The sequence below is a fragment of the Salvelinus sp. IW2-2015 genome, linkage group LG4p (assembly GCF_002910315.2).
Source record: "Salvelinus sp. IW2-2015 linkage group LG4p, ASM291031v2, whole genome shotgun sequence".
In the NCBI taxonomy this organism is placed as follows: domain Eukaryota; kingdom Metazoa; phylum Chordata; class Actinopteri; order Salmoniformes; family Salmonidae; genus Salvelinus; species Salvelinus sp. IW2-2015.
In genome coordinates, this window is record NC_036841.1 from 3,346,220 (window position 1) to 3,364,056 (window position 17,837).

The following is a 17,837-nucleotide window of genomic DNA, read 5'->3' on the forward strand; positions in this document are numbered from 1 at the left end:
TCAGTCTCTGTCTAACATCTTCTACGCTTGATCTTCTAACAATACATTTTAAACAGAGAAGTCACGTATGAGAGCCCATAACCAGGCTCCAAAATTACCCCGAACGAGGACGCAGCCTAAAAATCGATCCAATGCGAAATGGTAGGTGGTTAAAGCTTATTATTGAAATGTTGTAATTAGCCTAAATTATGTTAGAATATGAGCAATCGAAATCTGAAATAGAGCCTATGTTTCAGCTTTGTTTCTCTGTTAAACGTCCGGCAGATAGTAGCCTAGCCTATCAATGCGCACACAGTTCAATTTGATCATACTGTAGCAATTATCTACTGTTGATTTGCAGCACCAGCTTCTCCAGTTGGAATGTCGCCTACGGTATATACATACAAAAAAATGCCTTCATCAACACAAATTTACATTGAACCTTATTGCACATCGCAACAAGGAGGACTCCTGAATTTGTCCTGAATCGTTCCAAAAATACTGCAATTTGGATCCCGGACATCAACAACTTTAATGGCTTTTGTGTTAAGAAGATGGAGAGTGTTATTGGTGCTGAACGTGGTTGCGGTTGCGGGGTTCATGACACTTTGGACCAAGTGCACCCACACCCGAGTAGCAAAAACCATCGGTCAGGACGATGTGAAAAGACAATCACGATCTAACGGCACTGCTCAAGGTTTGAGCATCAGTCATGAAGTATTGCTAAAGCGACTCGGGTCGTTGGAGGACGTGGTTTACAGACAGCTTAATGGTAGGCTATGACTCTTTAGCACTCTAGCCTACCCATTTAAAAACAATGACTATGCTTCATTGGTTACTTTGTATGTCACTCAAAACCTACCACGATTGCTGTTATTTACATTGGCTGATGCTTAGGATCCTCCCAAATGGCACTCTATAATTAGTGTACTACTACTTTTGACCAGGGCCCACAGGTTAGTGCACTATATAGGGAATAGGGTGCCATTTGGGACATATATAGTATACAGCTACTGTACCTCCTTTGTTAAAAGTCAATGATTCTCAAAACAAAGAAGCAAATGTGTTATAGCATAGTGACCTTTTCTTGACTGTGTGAATTCCAGGTCTGTCCAAGTCCCTGGGGCTGATTGAGGGTTTTGGGGGGCGAGGTAAAGGGGGTTTCCCCGCCACCCTAGCCTCAAAAGAAGAGGCTGATGCCAAAGTACTGAGGGAGAAATATGGATACAATGCTTACCTCAGCCAAAAGATATCACTGGACCGGTCCATACCAGACTTCCGGCCTAGCAAGTAAGTTTTCGGCACCCTATATTGCACTCTTTTTGGCCCATAATGGCACTCTATTCCTTATATTGTGCAGCATTACTTTTGACCAGGGCCACTCTTACTATAGCTCAGCTGACAACCGTGTTTCAGTAGGATAGACCCGCTACAATTTTCATKTGCTTTTATGTTTTTCCAAAGACCAATCCAGGCTTTGACATAGGATTGTGTCAAAACATTACATTTGGGTTTGTAAGCTGCAAGTTGCAAGCATTAGTCTGTGTGTGTRTGTGTGCACTTTGTTTTATTTTATACCCATCTCTGGATCTCAGCCATATCTTGGGCTCATGATCTAATCAGAAGTGATAAACATGGTAGTGTATACTTTGGTCTGTTAGTTGTTTCGCTGCTACTGGATTGTTGCCATGGTCAGAGAGTCATGATTAAAGCTATGACAGCAGATGTTAATGTTTTGGCACCACTTAGCTTTGTGTTAAAAAAATACAATATTCTTAAAACCATCTAGTATTATCTCTGTAGCCTAATCCCTCTTTCTTTGTTGTTTTTTTTTGCGGTCTTATTTGTGATGAAGTTGCAGTGTAATGCGGCAATTGACACTTGGACGCATGTCGGAAGTGCGCGCACACACACACACATTATGTTTGTGCGTGTACACAACCCATCAGCACACAGAAACAAATGTATGTTTGAACATTAGCAGTGCAGCTCCTTTAGACACTTTTCTAAAGAGACATTTCTATCTGTCCCCAATGCTGTGCTGGTTAGCAGGCAGACCCCATTTGAAAGCCCCTGATGAGAACTCCCTCGCCCCAGCTCTGCTCTACTACCAGCTGTGATACACACCCGCCGGCAGCCGCAGGGAATGGGAACACACCCACACTCACATCTACTAACACACAGACACACGCATTTGTAATTTAGTTTCTCTATTTCGAGCTCTAAGAGGACCATGATGCATGTAGAGTGTGATTTATCTTTGCATGGTAACACATTAGAATGGGAGCCTTCTCTTTTTGGTATATCTTTGCTTGTTAACAGAACAGTATCGTCTAGCTACCTCCTACAATGGAAGCCTTCTCTCTATTGGGTATCTCTCTCTATGCCCTGCAGCAGAAAGAGCTAGGATTTAGAGCCATGAAATTGACTAGCATCATCCAATCCTTTCCTTACTTACTTGGATGTACTGTATCACAATTCTTCGGATGTATCTCAGCAGTCGAAAGTGACTGCTGACTTGCTCTCAACTGTCCAATTCTTTAAGACCAGCACAGTTGAGGGAAAGGCGATAAGAGGAAGGATAGATACCGACACATTGTCGAAGAGTAAAAACTTCAAAACAAAAGCCACTTTGAACTATTAGGACATAGCCAGCCACAGATTCCTCACTTCCTCTCATTAGGGCTGGCTCTCGTTATAACAAATGCTACAGTAAAAATAGACTTCCTATCGCTCTCTCCCACAGTGTACTTGCTGTGAGGCTAGGGAGAGGGGGTGTGTTGAGACTTGTGAAAAACGTGATTGTGGGGAACAGGAAGAGGCACGTGGTTCTCATTTTCAATTGCAAACCAAAATGTGTCAGCTCATCATCAACATGTACAGAAGAGACTTGGAGAAGAAGCAGCTTGCATGGTGGTGATAAACTTGGAAACCTAMACTGGAATGTTGGGTAGTACTTTACATGAGTCCTCTGCCATAAGGGCGGGTTACATTATATTTTAAACTGGGTGGTTAGAGCCCTGAATGCTGATTGGCTAACAGCCATGGTATATCAGACCGTATACCACGGGTATGACAAAACATTTATTTTTACTGCTCTAATTACGGTGATAACAAGTTTATAATAGCAATAAGGCACTTTGGGGGTTTGTGGTATATGGCCTATATACCACAACTAAGGGCTGTGTCCAGGCACTCCGCGATGCGTCGTGCATAAGAACAATATACCCGTGGTATATTGGCCATATACCACACCACCCCCCATGCCTTATTGCTTAACTATACACATATTATTATTATATAGGGCTACTTAAGACAGTAGCTTTACATAGGAGTGTTAAAGTACCATGTTCCTGAATATTGAATATTGAATGATGGACTCACTGTTTGCCTTTATCTATAATGTTTAAGGATGTATTAATGTTTGATGTCATTAGTGACAATAGCTAATGATGTGTGCGTGTATGTCTCTCTCTGTGTGTGTGCATGTGTGTCTGCATATGTCTTTGTGCGTGTGTGTGTGTGGTCTCCAGGTGTAAAAAGGTCAGCTTCCCCAGGGATCTTCCAAACATCTCCCTTATCTTCATCTTTGTCAATGAGGCGTTGTCAGTAATCCTCCGCTCCGTCCACTCAGCTGTCAATCACACACCGGCTCACCTCCTCAAAGAGATCATCTTGGTGGACGACTACAGCGATGACGCGTGCAGCGAGAAATACATATGCACACACACACACACTGCCATACGCAGAAAACAGCACACACCCACACACACACCACACACACACACACATACCCGCACACACACACACACACACACACACACACACACACACACACACACACACACACACACACACACACACACATACCTGAAAGTGCATGTTGGTGAAGAAATGGTATGAGAACACATACACACACATCCAATATACATTGATGCATATTCATACAATATACATTTTGTTTATGCATTTAATTTAATTATATTCTATGCTTTATAAAGACATCCTTGTCCAACATGCTGTTTTGCTGCACGGACAGGACAGTCAGATCAAGGCAAGAGAAGATGTCTGTTTGACAAAATCCATCCAAGGAGAGGGACAGTTGTGAAGAGAGTAAGCAGTGAGCAGAGAGAGAGGTGGTTAGAGAGAGGAAGAGAGACAATTATAGGCGCAGAAAGGTGGATTTAGAAAGGAAGAGGGAGAGATGTGGGTAGAGGGAGAGAGTGAAAGGGTGGAAGAGTTTAGTAGAAAGTGAGGGGCAGAGGGAAAGAGAAAAAGGAGAGAAAATCGGTTCAATTTCCCCCACGTTCCTGGCACGGCAGGATGGAAGAGGGCCAGCAATCCATCATGGGGGGGGACATAAGATATTGCAGTGGTTGAGATGGAGAGGCATGCAAACAAATAACACACACCCTCTTACTGTCTGCATAAGTCTTCTCTCAGCCACACATGCACTGCACATCCGCCAGCATATCGAGAAGGGCGTTCCTGCATGTGGACATACCTGCATCTGCAGGAACGTCTTTTTATGCTATTTGTAAATGTTTAAGCTAGGACAGGCTGGAGGCAGGGGCGCTCCAGCCTGCCGAACACATGCCCTCACCGTCGTTAGCAGAACTGCGAGGAAATAGTGCCCGACAGGTGAGGGCGATGGACACTGTCTACCAATTGACTCTGCCTCAGGCGGGAGGCTGGGGAAACACCATGTGCTAGCTAACTAGATCGCTTGTTATCGACATCGTGTGCTAGCTAACTGGCAAGCTAGCACACGGTGTCGCTAACAAGCGAGCTAGTTAGCTAGCACATGGTGTCGCCCCAGCCTCCCGCCTGCTGGGGAGGCAGGGTCAATCGGTAGACAGAGTCCATCGCCCTCACCTGTCGGGCACTATTTCCTCGCAATTATGCTAACGACGGTGAGGGCATGTGTTCGGCAGGCGGGAGTGAATGACACTGTCTAAACTTAGATAATACTTTTATTTCCCTTTTGACCCACATTTAAAAATATCACAAGCATGAAGATGTCGTGCTCGTTCATGTAGGAGCCAATGGACCCCATTTGCATACTATTGAGCAGATCTGCCAGTGTGTGTTTGAGTGAGGGCTGTGGGGGTTCTGAGAGCGTGTCCAGAGGGAAAAAGTTCATAGCGCAGAAGCCATAGCTCAGGAAGCACCCAACTCCCCCTGGTGTTGTTGTGAGACTGTTAGAAAGCACTGCAACACTGGGGCCCATGAAAACAGATACATCTCTTCTCTGTGTGTGTGTGTGTGTGTGTGTGTGTGTGTGTGTGCACATGCGCTTAAGTGTTTTTCTGAAAGTGTTTGTGGATGTGCTTCTGTGTGTGTCTGCTTGCTTATGTTTGTCTGTGTGTGTTGCTTAGTTATATTTGGTTGTGTCCCAGAACAACTGAAAGGGCCGTTGGAGGATTATGTAAACAAGCGTTACCCAGGTATGGTGAAAATCGTGAGGAACCAGAAGCGAGAGGGACTGATCCGTGCCCGCATCGAGGGCTGGAAGGCAGCCAGTAGCGAGGTGACGGGTTTCTTCGATGCCCACGTTGAGTTCACACCCTCCTGGTGAGTGTATGTGTGGGTTTCAACTTGAACCTTCAGTTGTTGGGATCGATGGTTTAATAAACTTTGACTTAAAGGGGGGGATCAGAAGGAACACTTCAGCAGTTGGTCAAGCAGCAATGTGAGATTTTCCAGCTGAAAGAATGCATACTACTTCTAGCCATCTAGAATATCTGCATGACAATATTTGTAATAATAGTTTAAAGAACTGAATTGCCGTAAGCTTTTATCAACTGACAGTATTAAAAGTAGGCCTAGTATTCAAGTACAGTCACGGTGTTGGTATGTTCCTTATGTATACACTAGAGTTGACCAGGGCCCACAAATACACAGAAAAACTACCCACTACCCAGGGAGCTGCTTCTAACTGAAGTCAACTTGACTCAACTCAACTCAGAAGAACTAGGGGGACTGACTTGGAGGCTTAGGGAGGCAGAGGGGGAGAGAAGGAGACAGTAGATCTTAAGAAACCTCCGGCCCCATCTTTCTGTCTCTCTATGTCAGGGCTGAGCCGGTTCTGACCAGAATCAAAGAGGACCACAAGAGGATCATCCTGCCCTCCATCGATAACATCAAGCACGAGACTTTTGAGCTGGAGCGCTACGAGAACTCTGGCCATGGCTACAATTGGGAGCTGTGGTGCATGTACATCAACCCCCCCAAACAGTGGTGGGATGACGGGGACACCTCCGCACCCATTAGGTAGGCTACACACACACACCGGCACACATATACACACACGCACACATACACAGGGGCACGCAAACGCATCCACACAACTAAATAAACACTTGAATTTAGAGAACCCAATTGCCAAAATAAGGGAAACAGAATCCCCTCTTCCCCCCTCAGAACTCCTGCAATGATTGGTTGCTCCTTTGTGGTGAACCGGGAGTACTTTGGGCACCTGGGGCTGCTGGACTCTGGCATGGACGTCTACGGAGGAGAGAACATCGAACTGGGGATCAAGGTTTGTGTGGCACCCATTTCTCTGTGAAGGCTGAGCATAAATGGGCTCTGGTCAAAAGTAGTGCACTATAAAGGGAATAGAGTGCCATTTTGGATGCAGTTATTGTATGTTAGGGTGGCGAGAGGCAGGGTGACTAGTATGTGAATAGTGCATTCTCTATCCTGTATTTGTTGTATTTTGTCCTATTTCAGCAAGTATGTAATTGTGGTTCTTTGAGTAGAGCTAAGCATTGGGTTGTTTGTTCGTGTGTTTGTCTACTTGCTTTCTTAATTATTTGTGTTAGTCCTGCAGAACATTTGTTGTGTGTGAAGGTATGTGCTCTGTTCTCATACTATTTCTCCACCAACATGCACTACCAGGTGTGGCTGTGTGGGGGCAGTATGGAGGTGCTGCCCTGCTCCAGAGTGGCTCACATCGCCAGGATGAAGAAGCCCTACCACAGCAACATAGCCTCCAGCACGCGGCGTAATGCCCTGCGCGTGGCCGAGGTCTGGATGGACCAGTTTAAGTCCCAAGTCTACCTGGCCTGGAACATTCCAATGGAGGTTAGTTGCTCCTACATACTGATTTGAAGTCATTTTTGGGGGGGCATATGAACATGTATGTTCAGATAGAACTCCAGGTCAGGGAGTTAGGTGAAGTTGAACCCTATACACTGATCTATGATCAGTTTTGCTTACATACATTACCATTCAAAAGTTTGGGGTCACTTAGAAATGTCCATGTTTTTAAAGAAAAGCAAAAAGCAAAAAGAAATGTCCATTAAAATAACATCAAATTGGTCAGAAATATAGTGTAGACATTGTTAATGTTGTAAATGACTATTGTAGCTGGAAACGGCTGATTTTAATGGAATATCTACATAGGCATACAGAGGCCCATTATCAGCAACCATCACACCTGTGTTCCAATGGCACGTTGTGTTAGCTAATCCAAGTTTATCATTTTAAAAGGCTAATTGATCATTAGAAAACAGCTGAAAACTATTGTTCTGATTAAAGAAGCAATAAAACGGGTGTTCTTTAGACTAGTAGAGTATCTAGAGCATCAGCATTTGTGGGTTTGATTACAGACGCCTCACAAGTCCTCAACTGGCAGCTTCATTAAATAGTACCCGCAAAACACCAGTCTCAACGTCAACAGTGAAGAGGCGACCCCGGGATGCTGGCCTTCTAGGCAGAGTTCCTCTTTCCAGTGTCTGTGTTCTTTTGCCCATCTTAATATTTTATTTTTATTGGCCAGTCTGAGATATGGATTTTTCTTTGCAACTCTGCCTAGAAGGTCAGCATCCCAGAGTCGCCTCTTCACTGTTGACGTTGAGACTGGTGTTTTGTGTGTACTATTTAATGAAGTTGCCAGTTGAGGACTTGTGAGGCGTCTGTTTCTCAAACTAGACACTCTAATGTACTTGTCTTCTTGCTCAGTTGTGCACCGGGGCCTCCCACTCCTCGTTCTATTCTGGTTAGAGACAGTTTGCGCTGTTCTGTGAAGGAAGTGGTACACAGCGTTGTACGAGATCTTCAGTTTGTTGGCAATTTCTCGCATGGAATAGCCTTCATTTCTCGAAACAAGAATAGACTGACGAGTTTCAGAAGAAAGGTCTTTGTTTCTGGCCATTTTGAGCCTGTAATCGAACCCACAAATGCTGATGCTTCAGATACACAACTAGTCTATAGAAGGCCAGTTTTATTGATTTAATCAGAACAACAGTTTTCAGCTGTGCTTACATAATTGCAAAAGGGTTTTCTAATGATCAATTAAAATTATAAACTTGGATTAGCTAACACAACGTGCCATTAGAACACAGGAGTGATGGTTGCTGATAATGGGCCTCCGTACGCATAAAAAATCTGCCGTTTCCAGCTACAATAGTCATTTACAACATTGACGATGTCTACACTGTATTTCTGACCAATTTTGTTATCTTAATGGACAAAAAAATAGCTTTTCTTTCAAAAACAAGGACATTTTTAAGTGACACCAAACTTTTGAACGGTAGTGTGTGTTCAGATAAAACGCCTATTCCCCTACCTAGATTTTCACTAGTCTATTTCAATTAATCTCTTCATTATCCTAACTACATTATGCAGTATATGTACACCATCCATTTCATTGCTAATGTTACATGTTTGTAATTGTGTGTGCATCTCAAATGGCACCCCATTCCCCATATAGTGCACTACTTTTGACCAGAGCCCTATGGTGTTAGCCTCGCGAGCCACCTGGAATTCCGTACAGCGAACCATTATTGTAAGCTTGCGAGATCAGGATGGCTCACGAGGCTACTTTGGGGTGCCATTTGGGACACAATCTGTAATCAACCACTCCCTGTTCCAGAACCATGGGATAGACTATGGGGACATTTCTCAGAGGGTAGCCTTGAGGAAGTCTCTGCATTGTAAGAACTTTGAGTGGTACCTGGACAACGTCTATCCAGAGATGAGGAGGTACAACAACACTCTCTTTTATGGGGAGGTGAGTTTTACTGGCGACAGGGCCTATACACAACATTTTACTAAACACTCATCAAACACTCATAAGATGCTTTTAGCAGCCAAGTAGCTTTTTCCCCTCATAAAARGTTTCCCGCCCTTTCTCTCTTTGTCTTTTTCTCTTTCTCTCTCTACCCCCTCCATCCCCATCTTTCTTTCTCTCTCCCTCCCTCCCTGTAGATTCGTAGTAGCAAAGCGACCCATCTGTGTATGGACCAGGGAGAGAAGGTRAACCACACRGCCACCCTGCACCCCTGTCACGGAATGGGACCTCAGGTAACCGATTAAACTAGGTATACAGTATGTCCCAAATGGCACCTTATTCCCTACTTAGTGCACTACGTTTGACCAAAAGTATTGCACTATATAGGAAATAGGGTGCTATTTGGGACACATTCTAGGTTCACTAGAGAGGCACTGTGCCTGCAAGCTGTGAGAGCAAAATCTGCAGGGGAACTTTTTTTAAAACCAGAATGTAGTCCTTTGCCCCTGTGACATACAAATGTAGCGGATATCATGACAGGTTCTACAGTCAAAATAAAATATGCAGACAAAATGTCTCAATCATATCATGTTAATGCATTTTTTTAAGACCCACTTTGAATGAGAGCGGATATAATATCATATCACAAATAATTTCAATTGATTTAAAATAAAATAGAAACAACTTGCTCTGCAGGAAACGCAATACAACAACTGCAGTCGAAACAATCTACCAGACTTCAGTGTCCGAAAATAATTTKTTAGCGTTTGTGAAATAAAAATATTTGATTACTTTTTACTTTTTAGCCATGTACTACTGGAACTTGTCTCTCTGTGTGTTCTTCCCAGTTGAGYTGAGGAGGACAAACCTAGTTGTTGTTGATAGCCCTTTACCATTCACCACTTAATTTGGTCTCCCTGTGTCTCTCTCCTACCAGTTGTGTCAGTACATCAAAGAGGGACAGTTCTTCCTGGGTGCTCTGGCCAGTACAGGGGAGAACACATGTAGTGTTGTTGATAACCCTTGACCAGCCATTCACAGTAGTGTATCCCTGTTCCTCCCAGTTGGGTCGGTACACCAAGGAGGGACATTTTTTCCTCGGCGCTCTGGGCAGTACAGGGGACGAAACACGCTGTCTGATGGACGACCAGGTMTCCAATTTCCCTCAGCTCCTCAACTGTGACAAAGTCTCCAACACCAGGCTGACCACATGGCACTTCTCTCAGGTCAGACTCACTTTTACATCGTTTTTTATTTTTTAAATGTTGTAATTTTTAAAATTCCTTTAATTTAAGTTTATCTTATACCGTGTTACTTACTTACTTACTTACTTATTTACTCCTCTTCATTCCCTGTAGAGCATAGGGCCGCAGCGAGCCCCTGCCATGCCAGACCTGTGCAGGTTAACCCTGTGTAGTAACACTGTAATAACACCACATTGTAAGGACCTGTGAAGTCGGAAATAAAAAATGATAGAAGCTGCCTGGAGGTGACTGTTGATCATAAAGCATCTAAGAGTAGGAGTGCTAATCTAGAATAATGTAAAAGGCTAAACTGATTTTAGATCAGCACTTTTAGTCTGAGAAGCTTTATGAATACTCTGAGGTCCCATGAAGGTAGTAGCCTACTCAATTGAGAACATTCTATTTCCTCTGTTCTTCAGAACGAGTCAATCATCAACAGAGCCACGGGACGCTGTCTGGAGGTGATACAGGCGAACGCTTACTTCGGACACTCGCTGGTGCTTCAGACCTGCTCCGGACAGAAGTGGAACATCAAAAACACAATGAAGCAGTAGCCACAGCATGATGCAGAATTCTTCTTTGGCCAAGATAGTGTTATTGTACTGAATTGAATCAGTTGTCATACTGTATTATTAAAATTCTTCAGTTGTTGTTTTCCAAGATTGTCTTCCAATAAACTGCTGGTCTGATGGTCTTTAAAAAAAAAAAAAAAAAAAAATTAAATTGTGTATTCAAATACCACACGGGGTGATTAAGTTGACACAATATTAACCCATCACAGCCTACAACAGATTTATTCAACTTAAATGTTTTGATTTCTTGAAAGGGTTTAGCCCTTCCTTTTCAGCAACCTATTAAGATATTTCCAAATGGAAAAGAAACAAATATGAAAAGTGCATTAAGACCAAACTGTTTTGTGACTGATTCAGGATTCAGCACAACTATCTCTGACACACCATGCTTTGTGTTCTTCATTTTTTTATTTCACCTTTATTTAACCAGGTAGGCCAGTTGAGAACAAGTTTTTATTTACAACTGCGACCTTTGTTAGTCCTCTATTTATTTACTGTTGTTAAAAAATATATMTTTTCACTGTCAATGAGAGCATCCAAAATCATTTTTAATTGATTTCAAAAGAGACTGTCCCTTTTTTACATTCAGCTTTATCCCAGCTGGCTAGCATCAGGGAGGAAACTGCTAGCAGAGCCATGAGAATGCGGCTGAGGTATGAATGGAACAATCACATTCACTATGTAGTGTGTCTGTGGGAGTAAAGGAGGAGGCAGCCATTAAAAACGAGGCAGTCGAGGCCCGTATTCATAAAACGTCTCAGAACAGGAGTGCTGACCTAGGATCAGTTCTAACTTTTAGATCATAAATAAAAATGAGGGAGCTAGCGAGCTGAAGGAGAGTGCTCTCGACTACCTATTTTATTTTGTACATTTCAAACATTTCCATTTTTTTGTTTTTGTGTTATTTATTTGACACCAATTTAAACATCAACCACCCGCTTGTGCTGGCCCGACCACGGAATCACGCCAAAGCTATACCCGTTGATCCCCGGTAAGCAAGCCCGCTGTCCTCCGGCACACACACACACCCAACAAGGTTCGCACACTCATACTTCCATGTTAATGCACACACCTATTGAGGTTACAGAACAATTAGGCTTGCGCCTAGGGCCCCTCGACTCAGCGAGTATAGTGCAACAGTAGGCTGTGTAATCAGTTCCATAACAGTTGTCTGACCTAGTAACTAGGATCAGTTTTGCCTTTTAGATTACATGGACAGGGATCGGCACTCCTACTCTGAGATGCTTTGTAAATATGGGCGCTGATCTATAATTTACAACCAGGTTTACAGTATACTGATGTACTGGCTTATACCTCCATTTTGTGGTCTTCTAAACAACACTAGTCGTATCTGATGGAAGACAATGAGATACAGCAAATTTGACAAAAAAGAGATGTTTTATTGCATAAATGCTTTCCATTTACTTTTGTACCGATTTCAGTATTTACAGATACAATATTCAGGCTATTATTAATAATACAACTTAAATCTGTACTAAAAAGCACTTTCAATGGAGATTTTCCATTGATCTTGCTATTTAGTCCAGCACGAGGCTAAATGTGTGTCCGGGAAACTGCCCCTACATGTTTTAATGGTGTGCATGCACAGTTTACATGTGTATATGTATGTACTGTATTCCAGTGCTTAATTTGTAAATCGGGAGGTGCCGGAACAAAAAGTGAGCGTGGTGGGGGGGGGGTGACCTGGGGAGTTCTGAGGTACCGGAACGCATGAGAAAAGAAATCACCTTTATAATGAAGCATTGCATGCATATAATCGCATTTGTGTAGTAGCATAGAGCAGTAGAGTAGAGGCACTTACAGAAGTTGCACACATGGGGAGCATTTTTAGGTTCCATGACTGGAGACTTTGGCAGAATATTTTTTAATACCGCACAAATTATCGAAATGGCAGGCTACTGACAAACTGAGAATCTGAGATCAATAAAAACGACATTGTCTTGAGTCCATCAATAGCCTAGGTCTAGGTGTGTAGATACATATTGTAGGCTACAATATGAGGAAGAAATTATAGTCCTAAAAATGCTTTCCAGTTTCACTGACTCACCCAATGATGCGCAGCGCGTGCCAAAAGCCTCTCTGCCTCTCGCTCTCTTTTGTAGAACAATATTTGGAAATTTATCAAATATTTTTGTAACCTACAGCATAGAGTCTTATCTTTTCTGCAGGAGCCATTTGCTTCCCAACCTGTGTTTTACCTCGATTGTATTTGACATATTACGAAAGGCCTGTTTGGTCTGCGTACTGTTTTTTCACTGACATATTGGCGCGCGTTCCCGAATGTAGGCTGCTGCAGTTAATTCAGAACCCTTCGCGCGGCTATGATTCTATAAGGAAATACATGATGAAGTGCAACGGAGAGATAGATGAGAGTTGCAGGCTCATGTCTATCAGAGCAGAGAGGGAGAGAGATCATACAAAGTGAATCCCATTCCAGTATGTGAGAGATAATGGCGCGCTTCTCACACAGCCACGACCATGCTTTGGTCTCAAACATAGGTTAGTTACAATGTTGCTCAAACCATAAACCCGGCCGGCCCAACCCAAATCAACACTTAGAATATTAGGCAAGGGGTGAAAACCTACTTTTTTAACATTACGTTTTTTTTGTGAGGGTAGGAGAATTAACGAAGAAGCAACTCGAATGAACTTTCATTAGAATTTTTACATTGTAGTTATTGTACATTTTCATGCCACAAGAGGTACCGGATCCGGCCAAATAGTTTCCGGAACAAAACAGTCCAAAATGGAGAGGTGTTCCGGCAGGATCCGGCTCAAATTAAGCACTGTGTATATCTATGTATTTTATGTACAGTGTCCATACAGCACATACATGTGCAATTCAAACACCATGCTACTGAAGTGAGACTGTTAGTTTTCCAGTCACATTCACCATCAGTTTTAATGATCAAGACATGCACTGATTCTGTGAGAGCAGGTACAGCTCCATCCCCTGTAACAGTATAGTATACCCAGGCCAGAGCCTTTTATGTGGACTAACATGTATTTATTTATTCATCAACACAAGGTTCAGACTATACCCTGGTATTACAGTGTATTGTGGAGTTAGGGCAGGGTAGTGTCCCAAATGACACACTATTCCCTCTATAGTGCACTACTTTGACTAGAGCCCCATGGACCCTGGTCAATATTAGTGCACAACATATGTATTAGGGTGCCATTAATGAAGCAGACAAGGGTGACAGCTCAAAACAGCTAAATAAGGAACAAACTCCAGTTTGACAGAATACATTATATAATGAATGAGGTGAGAATTTGCACCTAGTACGCTTAAATTGGTGGTCTCAACAATATTAAATCCAGTGTAGCCTACTGTATTTGCAAGATGATATTGCACACAAATCAGTGCTTTTACTTTGACGTCATAAAACAAACTTGGAAACTTCACAGAGGAGCCATACGTCCAAACATGATGTTAAAATTAATGGGGACGTTCATTGATCATACTTTAATGCAAACCTCTTCAAGGTGATAAAAAAGGAGATTTTCTGCCATGGGCAAGACATACAGAATTCCAATAAAAGACTACTATCTATGTCCCACAAACAGTGCAGTTAATCGAACCAACAATTATTTAGGTAGAACATTCATAATTTCATAAAACCTTCTATACAGATAGAATAGAGAAGAATCATAATATTATTTTCAACATTTCATGTTCTGATGATTAGACATCTCAATACAAGGCATTGATTATTCACCTGACATTTCCACATACCTTTCATGTAGTATAGTTTAATTCAACCATATCCCATTTACTGTAATATTGTCTGGGCCAGTACATACAGTGCATTTGGAAAGTATTCAGACCCCTTGACTTTTTCCACATTTTGGTACTTTACAGCCTTTTCCTCATCAGTCTACACACTATACCCCATAATGACAAAGCAACAACAGGCAGAATTTTTTTTGTGCAAAAAAAAAAAAAACGAAATACCTTACTTACATAAGTATTCAGACTCTTTGCTATGAGACTCGAAACTGAGCTCAGGTGCATCCTGTCTCCATTGATCATCCTTGAGATGTTTCTACAACTTGATTGGATTCCACCTGTGGTAAATTCAATTGATTGGACATGATTTGGTACACAAGGTCCCACAGTTGACAGTGCATGTCAGAGGAAAAACGAAGCAATGAGCTAAAAGCAATTATCTGTTGAGCGCCAAGACAGGATTGTGTCGAAGCACAGATCTGGGGAAGGGTACCAAAACATTTCTGTAGCATTGATGGTCCCAAGAACACAGTGGCCTCCATCATTGYTGAATGGAAGAAGTTTGGAACCACCAAGGCTCTTCCTAGAGCTGGCCGCTCGGCAAAAAGGAGCAATCAAGGGAGAAGGGCCTTGGTCAGGAAGGTGACCAAGAACCCGATGGTCACTCTGACAGAGCTCCAGAGTTCCAGCTTAGAGTTTGCCAAAAGGCACCTAAAGGACTCTCAGACAATGAGAAACAAGATTTCTCTGGTCTGATGAAACCAAGATTGAGCTATTTGGCCTGAATGCCAAGTGTCATGTCTGGGGGTAACCTGGTACCATCCCTACAGTGAAGCATGGTGGTGGCAGCATCATGCTGTGGGGATGTTTTTCAGCAGCATGGACTGGGAGACTAGTCAGGATCAAGGGAAAGATGAATCGAGCAAGCAATGTGCAGAGAGATCCTTGATGAACCTGCTCCAGAGCGCTCAGGACTCAGACTGGGGTGAAGGTTCACCTTCCAACAGGACAACACCTAAGAACACAGCCAAGACAACGCAGGAGTGGCTTGGGGACGAGTCATTGAATGTCCTTGAGTGGCCCAGCCAGAGCCCGGACTTGAACCCAATCGAACATCTCTGGAGAGACCTGAAAATAGCTGTGCATACTTATGTAAATGTTTTTAATACATTTGCAAAAATAAAAATACATGTTTTTGCTTTGTCATTATGGGGTCGTGTGTATATTGATGAGGAAAAAACAAAACAATTTAATTCCATTTTAGAATAAGGCTGTAACTTAACAAAATGTGAAAAAAGTCAAAGGGTCTGAATACTTTCCGAATGCACTGTATGCCTCCTACCTCAACAAATTACTCATCATACAAATAGATTTTGCAAGACTAGCCACATCCTCTAATTATCTGACTCCATCTACACCTTTGTTTTAGAAACTCAATATCTCTTCTATTTACGACATTATGTACGCCAATTATGCACTTTCATCTACAAATACTCATACTCCCAGAAAGTTTACCTAAACCCTTCAATGGATTCTTCAAGGTAATTCTGAAATCCATCTATTTAACACAAGCCACTGCAATAATAATAATTCACCCTCCTCACTGCCGCACCTCACATAGTCAATTCTCTATCAGATACAGAGGTACCATACTCTGGAATTTGTATCTTGACATTGCCAAAACCTCATCAACTTCAAGCGAAAACTGGGGGTCAGCCTGATGAACCAAACTACCCAATAATCCCTCTAAGTAGCCTAACTCTCTCTCACACACCACACACACAACACACACACACACACACACACACACACACAACACACACACACGCAACACACACACACACACACACACACACCACACACACACCACACACACACCACACACACACAACACACCACACACACACACACACACACACACACACACACACAACACACACAATCAAACATGGCTTTTCTTGTATACTGAGTTGTATGCTTTGTTTAAACTGATTGAACAAACTTATATTTTTTTGTACTTATATTTGTGGTGTGGTTTTCAATAAGCCTTTTGGGCTTCCACCCTCACCTGCACACTGTTTTTACCAAGGTTTGCAGGCTGCATTTGGACAGAGCTAGGAGAGCACACTGTGTTACAAAAAAATATCAGAATTTTTGAGCCAAACTCTAGATGGGGCTCTTACACCAGTCTGTGATTCTACTCTCTGTTCTGCTTATGGGGATAGATGTAAATGATTGTACAGCGCAAAAGGGTGGGTGAAGGAACCCAACAACATGCACAAAGGATGGACTGTTCCTACTGAAAATACACATTTGTAACGGAAACAACAACAACCATTTAGTGTTCTTCAGTCAGTACATCTCTATTGAGTTCTATGGCTTTGGCCAGAGGGTGAGGGGAACATAGAGAGCTTTTGTGTCTGTCTGTCTGTCTGTCTGCCTGCCTGCCTGCCTATTGTGATTTGGAAGCATGGTGGTGGCAGCATCATGCTGTGGGGATGTTTTTCAGCAGCATGGACTGGGAGACTAGTCAGGATCAAGGGAAAGATGAATCGAGAATGTGCAGAGAGATCCTTGATGAAAACTGCTCCAGAGCGCTCAGGACCTCAGACTGGGGTGAAGGTTCACCTTCCAACAGGACACGACCCTAAGAACACAGCCAAGACAACGCAGGAGTGGCTTGGGGACGAGTCATTGAATGTCCTTGAGTGGCCAGCCAGAGGCCCGGACTTGAACCAATCGAACATCTCTGGAGAGACCTGAAAATAGCTGTGCATACTTATGTAAATGTTTTTAATACATTTGCAAAAATAAAAAATACATGTTTTTGCTTTGTCATTATGGGGTCGTGTGTATATTGATGAGGAAAAACAAAACAATTTAATCCATTTTAGAATAAGGCTGTAACTTAACAAAATGTGAAAAAAGTCAAAGGGTCTGAATACTTTCCGAATGCACTGTATGCTCCTACCTACACAAATTACTCATCATACAAATAGATTTTGCAAGACTAGCCATCATCCTCAATTATCTGACTCCATCTACACCTTTGTTTAAGAAACTCAATATCTCTTCTATTTGAACATTAATGTACGCCAATTATGCACTTTCATCTACAAATACTCATACCTCCAGAAGTTTCCTAAACCCTTCAATGGATTCTTCCAGGTAATTCTGAAATCCATCTATTTAACACAAGCCACTGCAATAATAATAATTCACCCTCCTCACTGCCGCATCTCTCTCAACAAGCAACAAAAAGGTATTCAAGC

General features: G+C 42.6%; 1 protein-coding gene across 1 annotated transcript; it reads left to right on the top strand.

Moving 5' to 3' along the window:
* The first annotated feature begins 468 nt into the window (after positions 1–468).
* On the top strand, positions 469–11,338 carry LOC111958966 (polypeptide N-acetylgalactosaminyltransferase 17). Its single transcript, XM_070437300.1, is given in 11 exon segments — positions 469–751; positions 1,086–1,269; positions 3,513–3,682; positions 5,379–5,553; positions 6,055–6,252; positions 6,403–6,520; positions 6,880–7,065; positions 8,858–8,995; positions 9,193–9,288; positions 10,060–10,221; positions 10,659–11,338. Coding segments are annotated over 11 exon segments (1,800 nt in total). The 5' UTR covers positions 469–513; the 3' UTR covers positions 10,794–11,338.
* Positions 11,339–17,837: the final 6,499 nt, after the last annotated feature.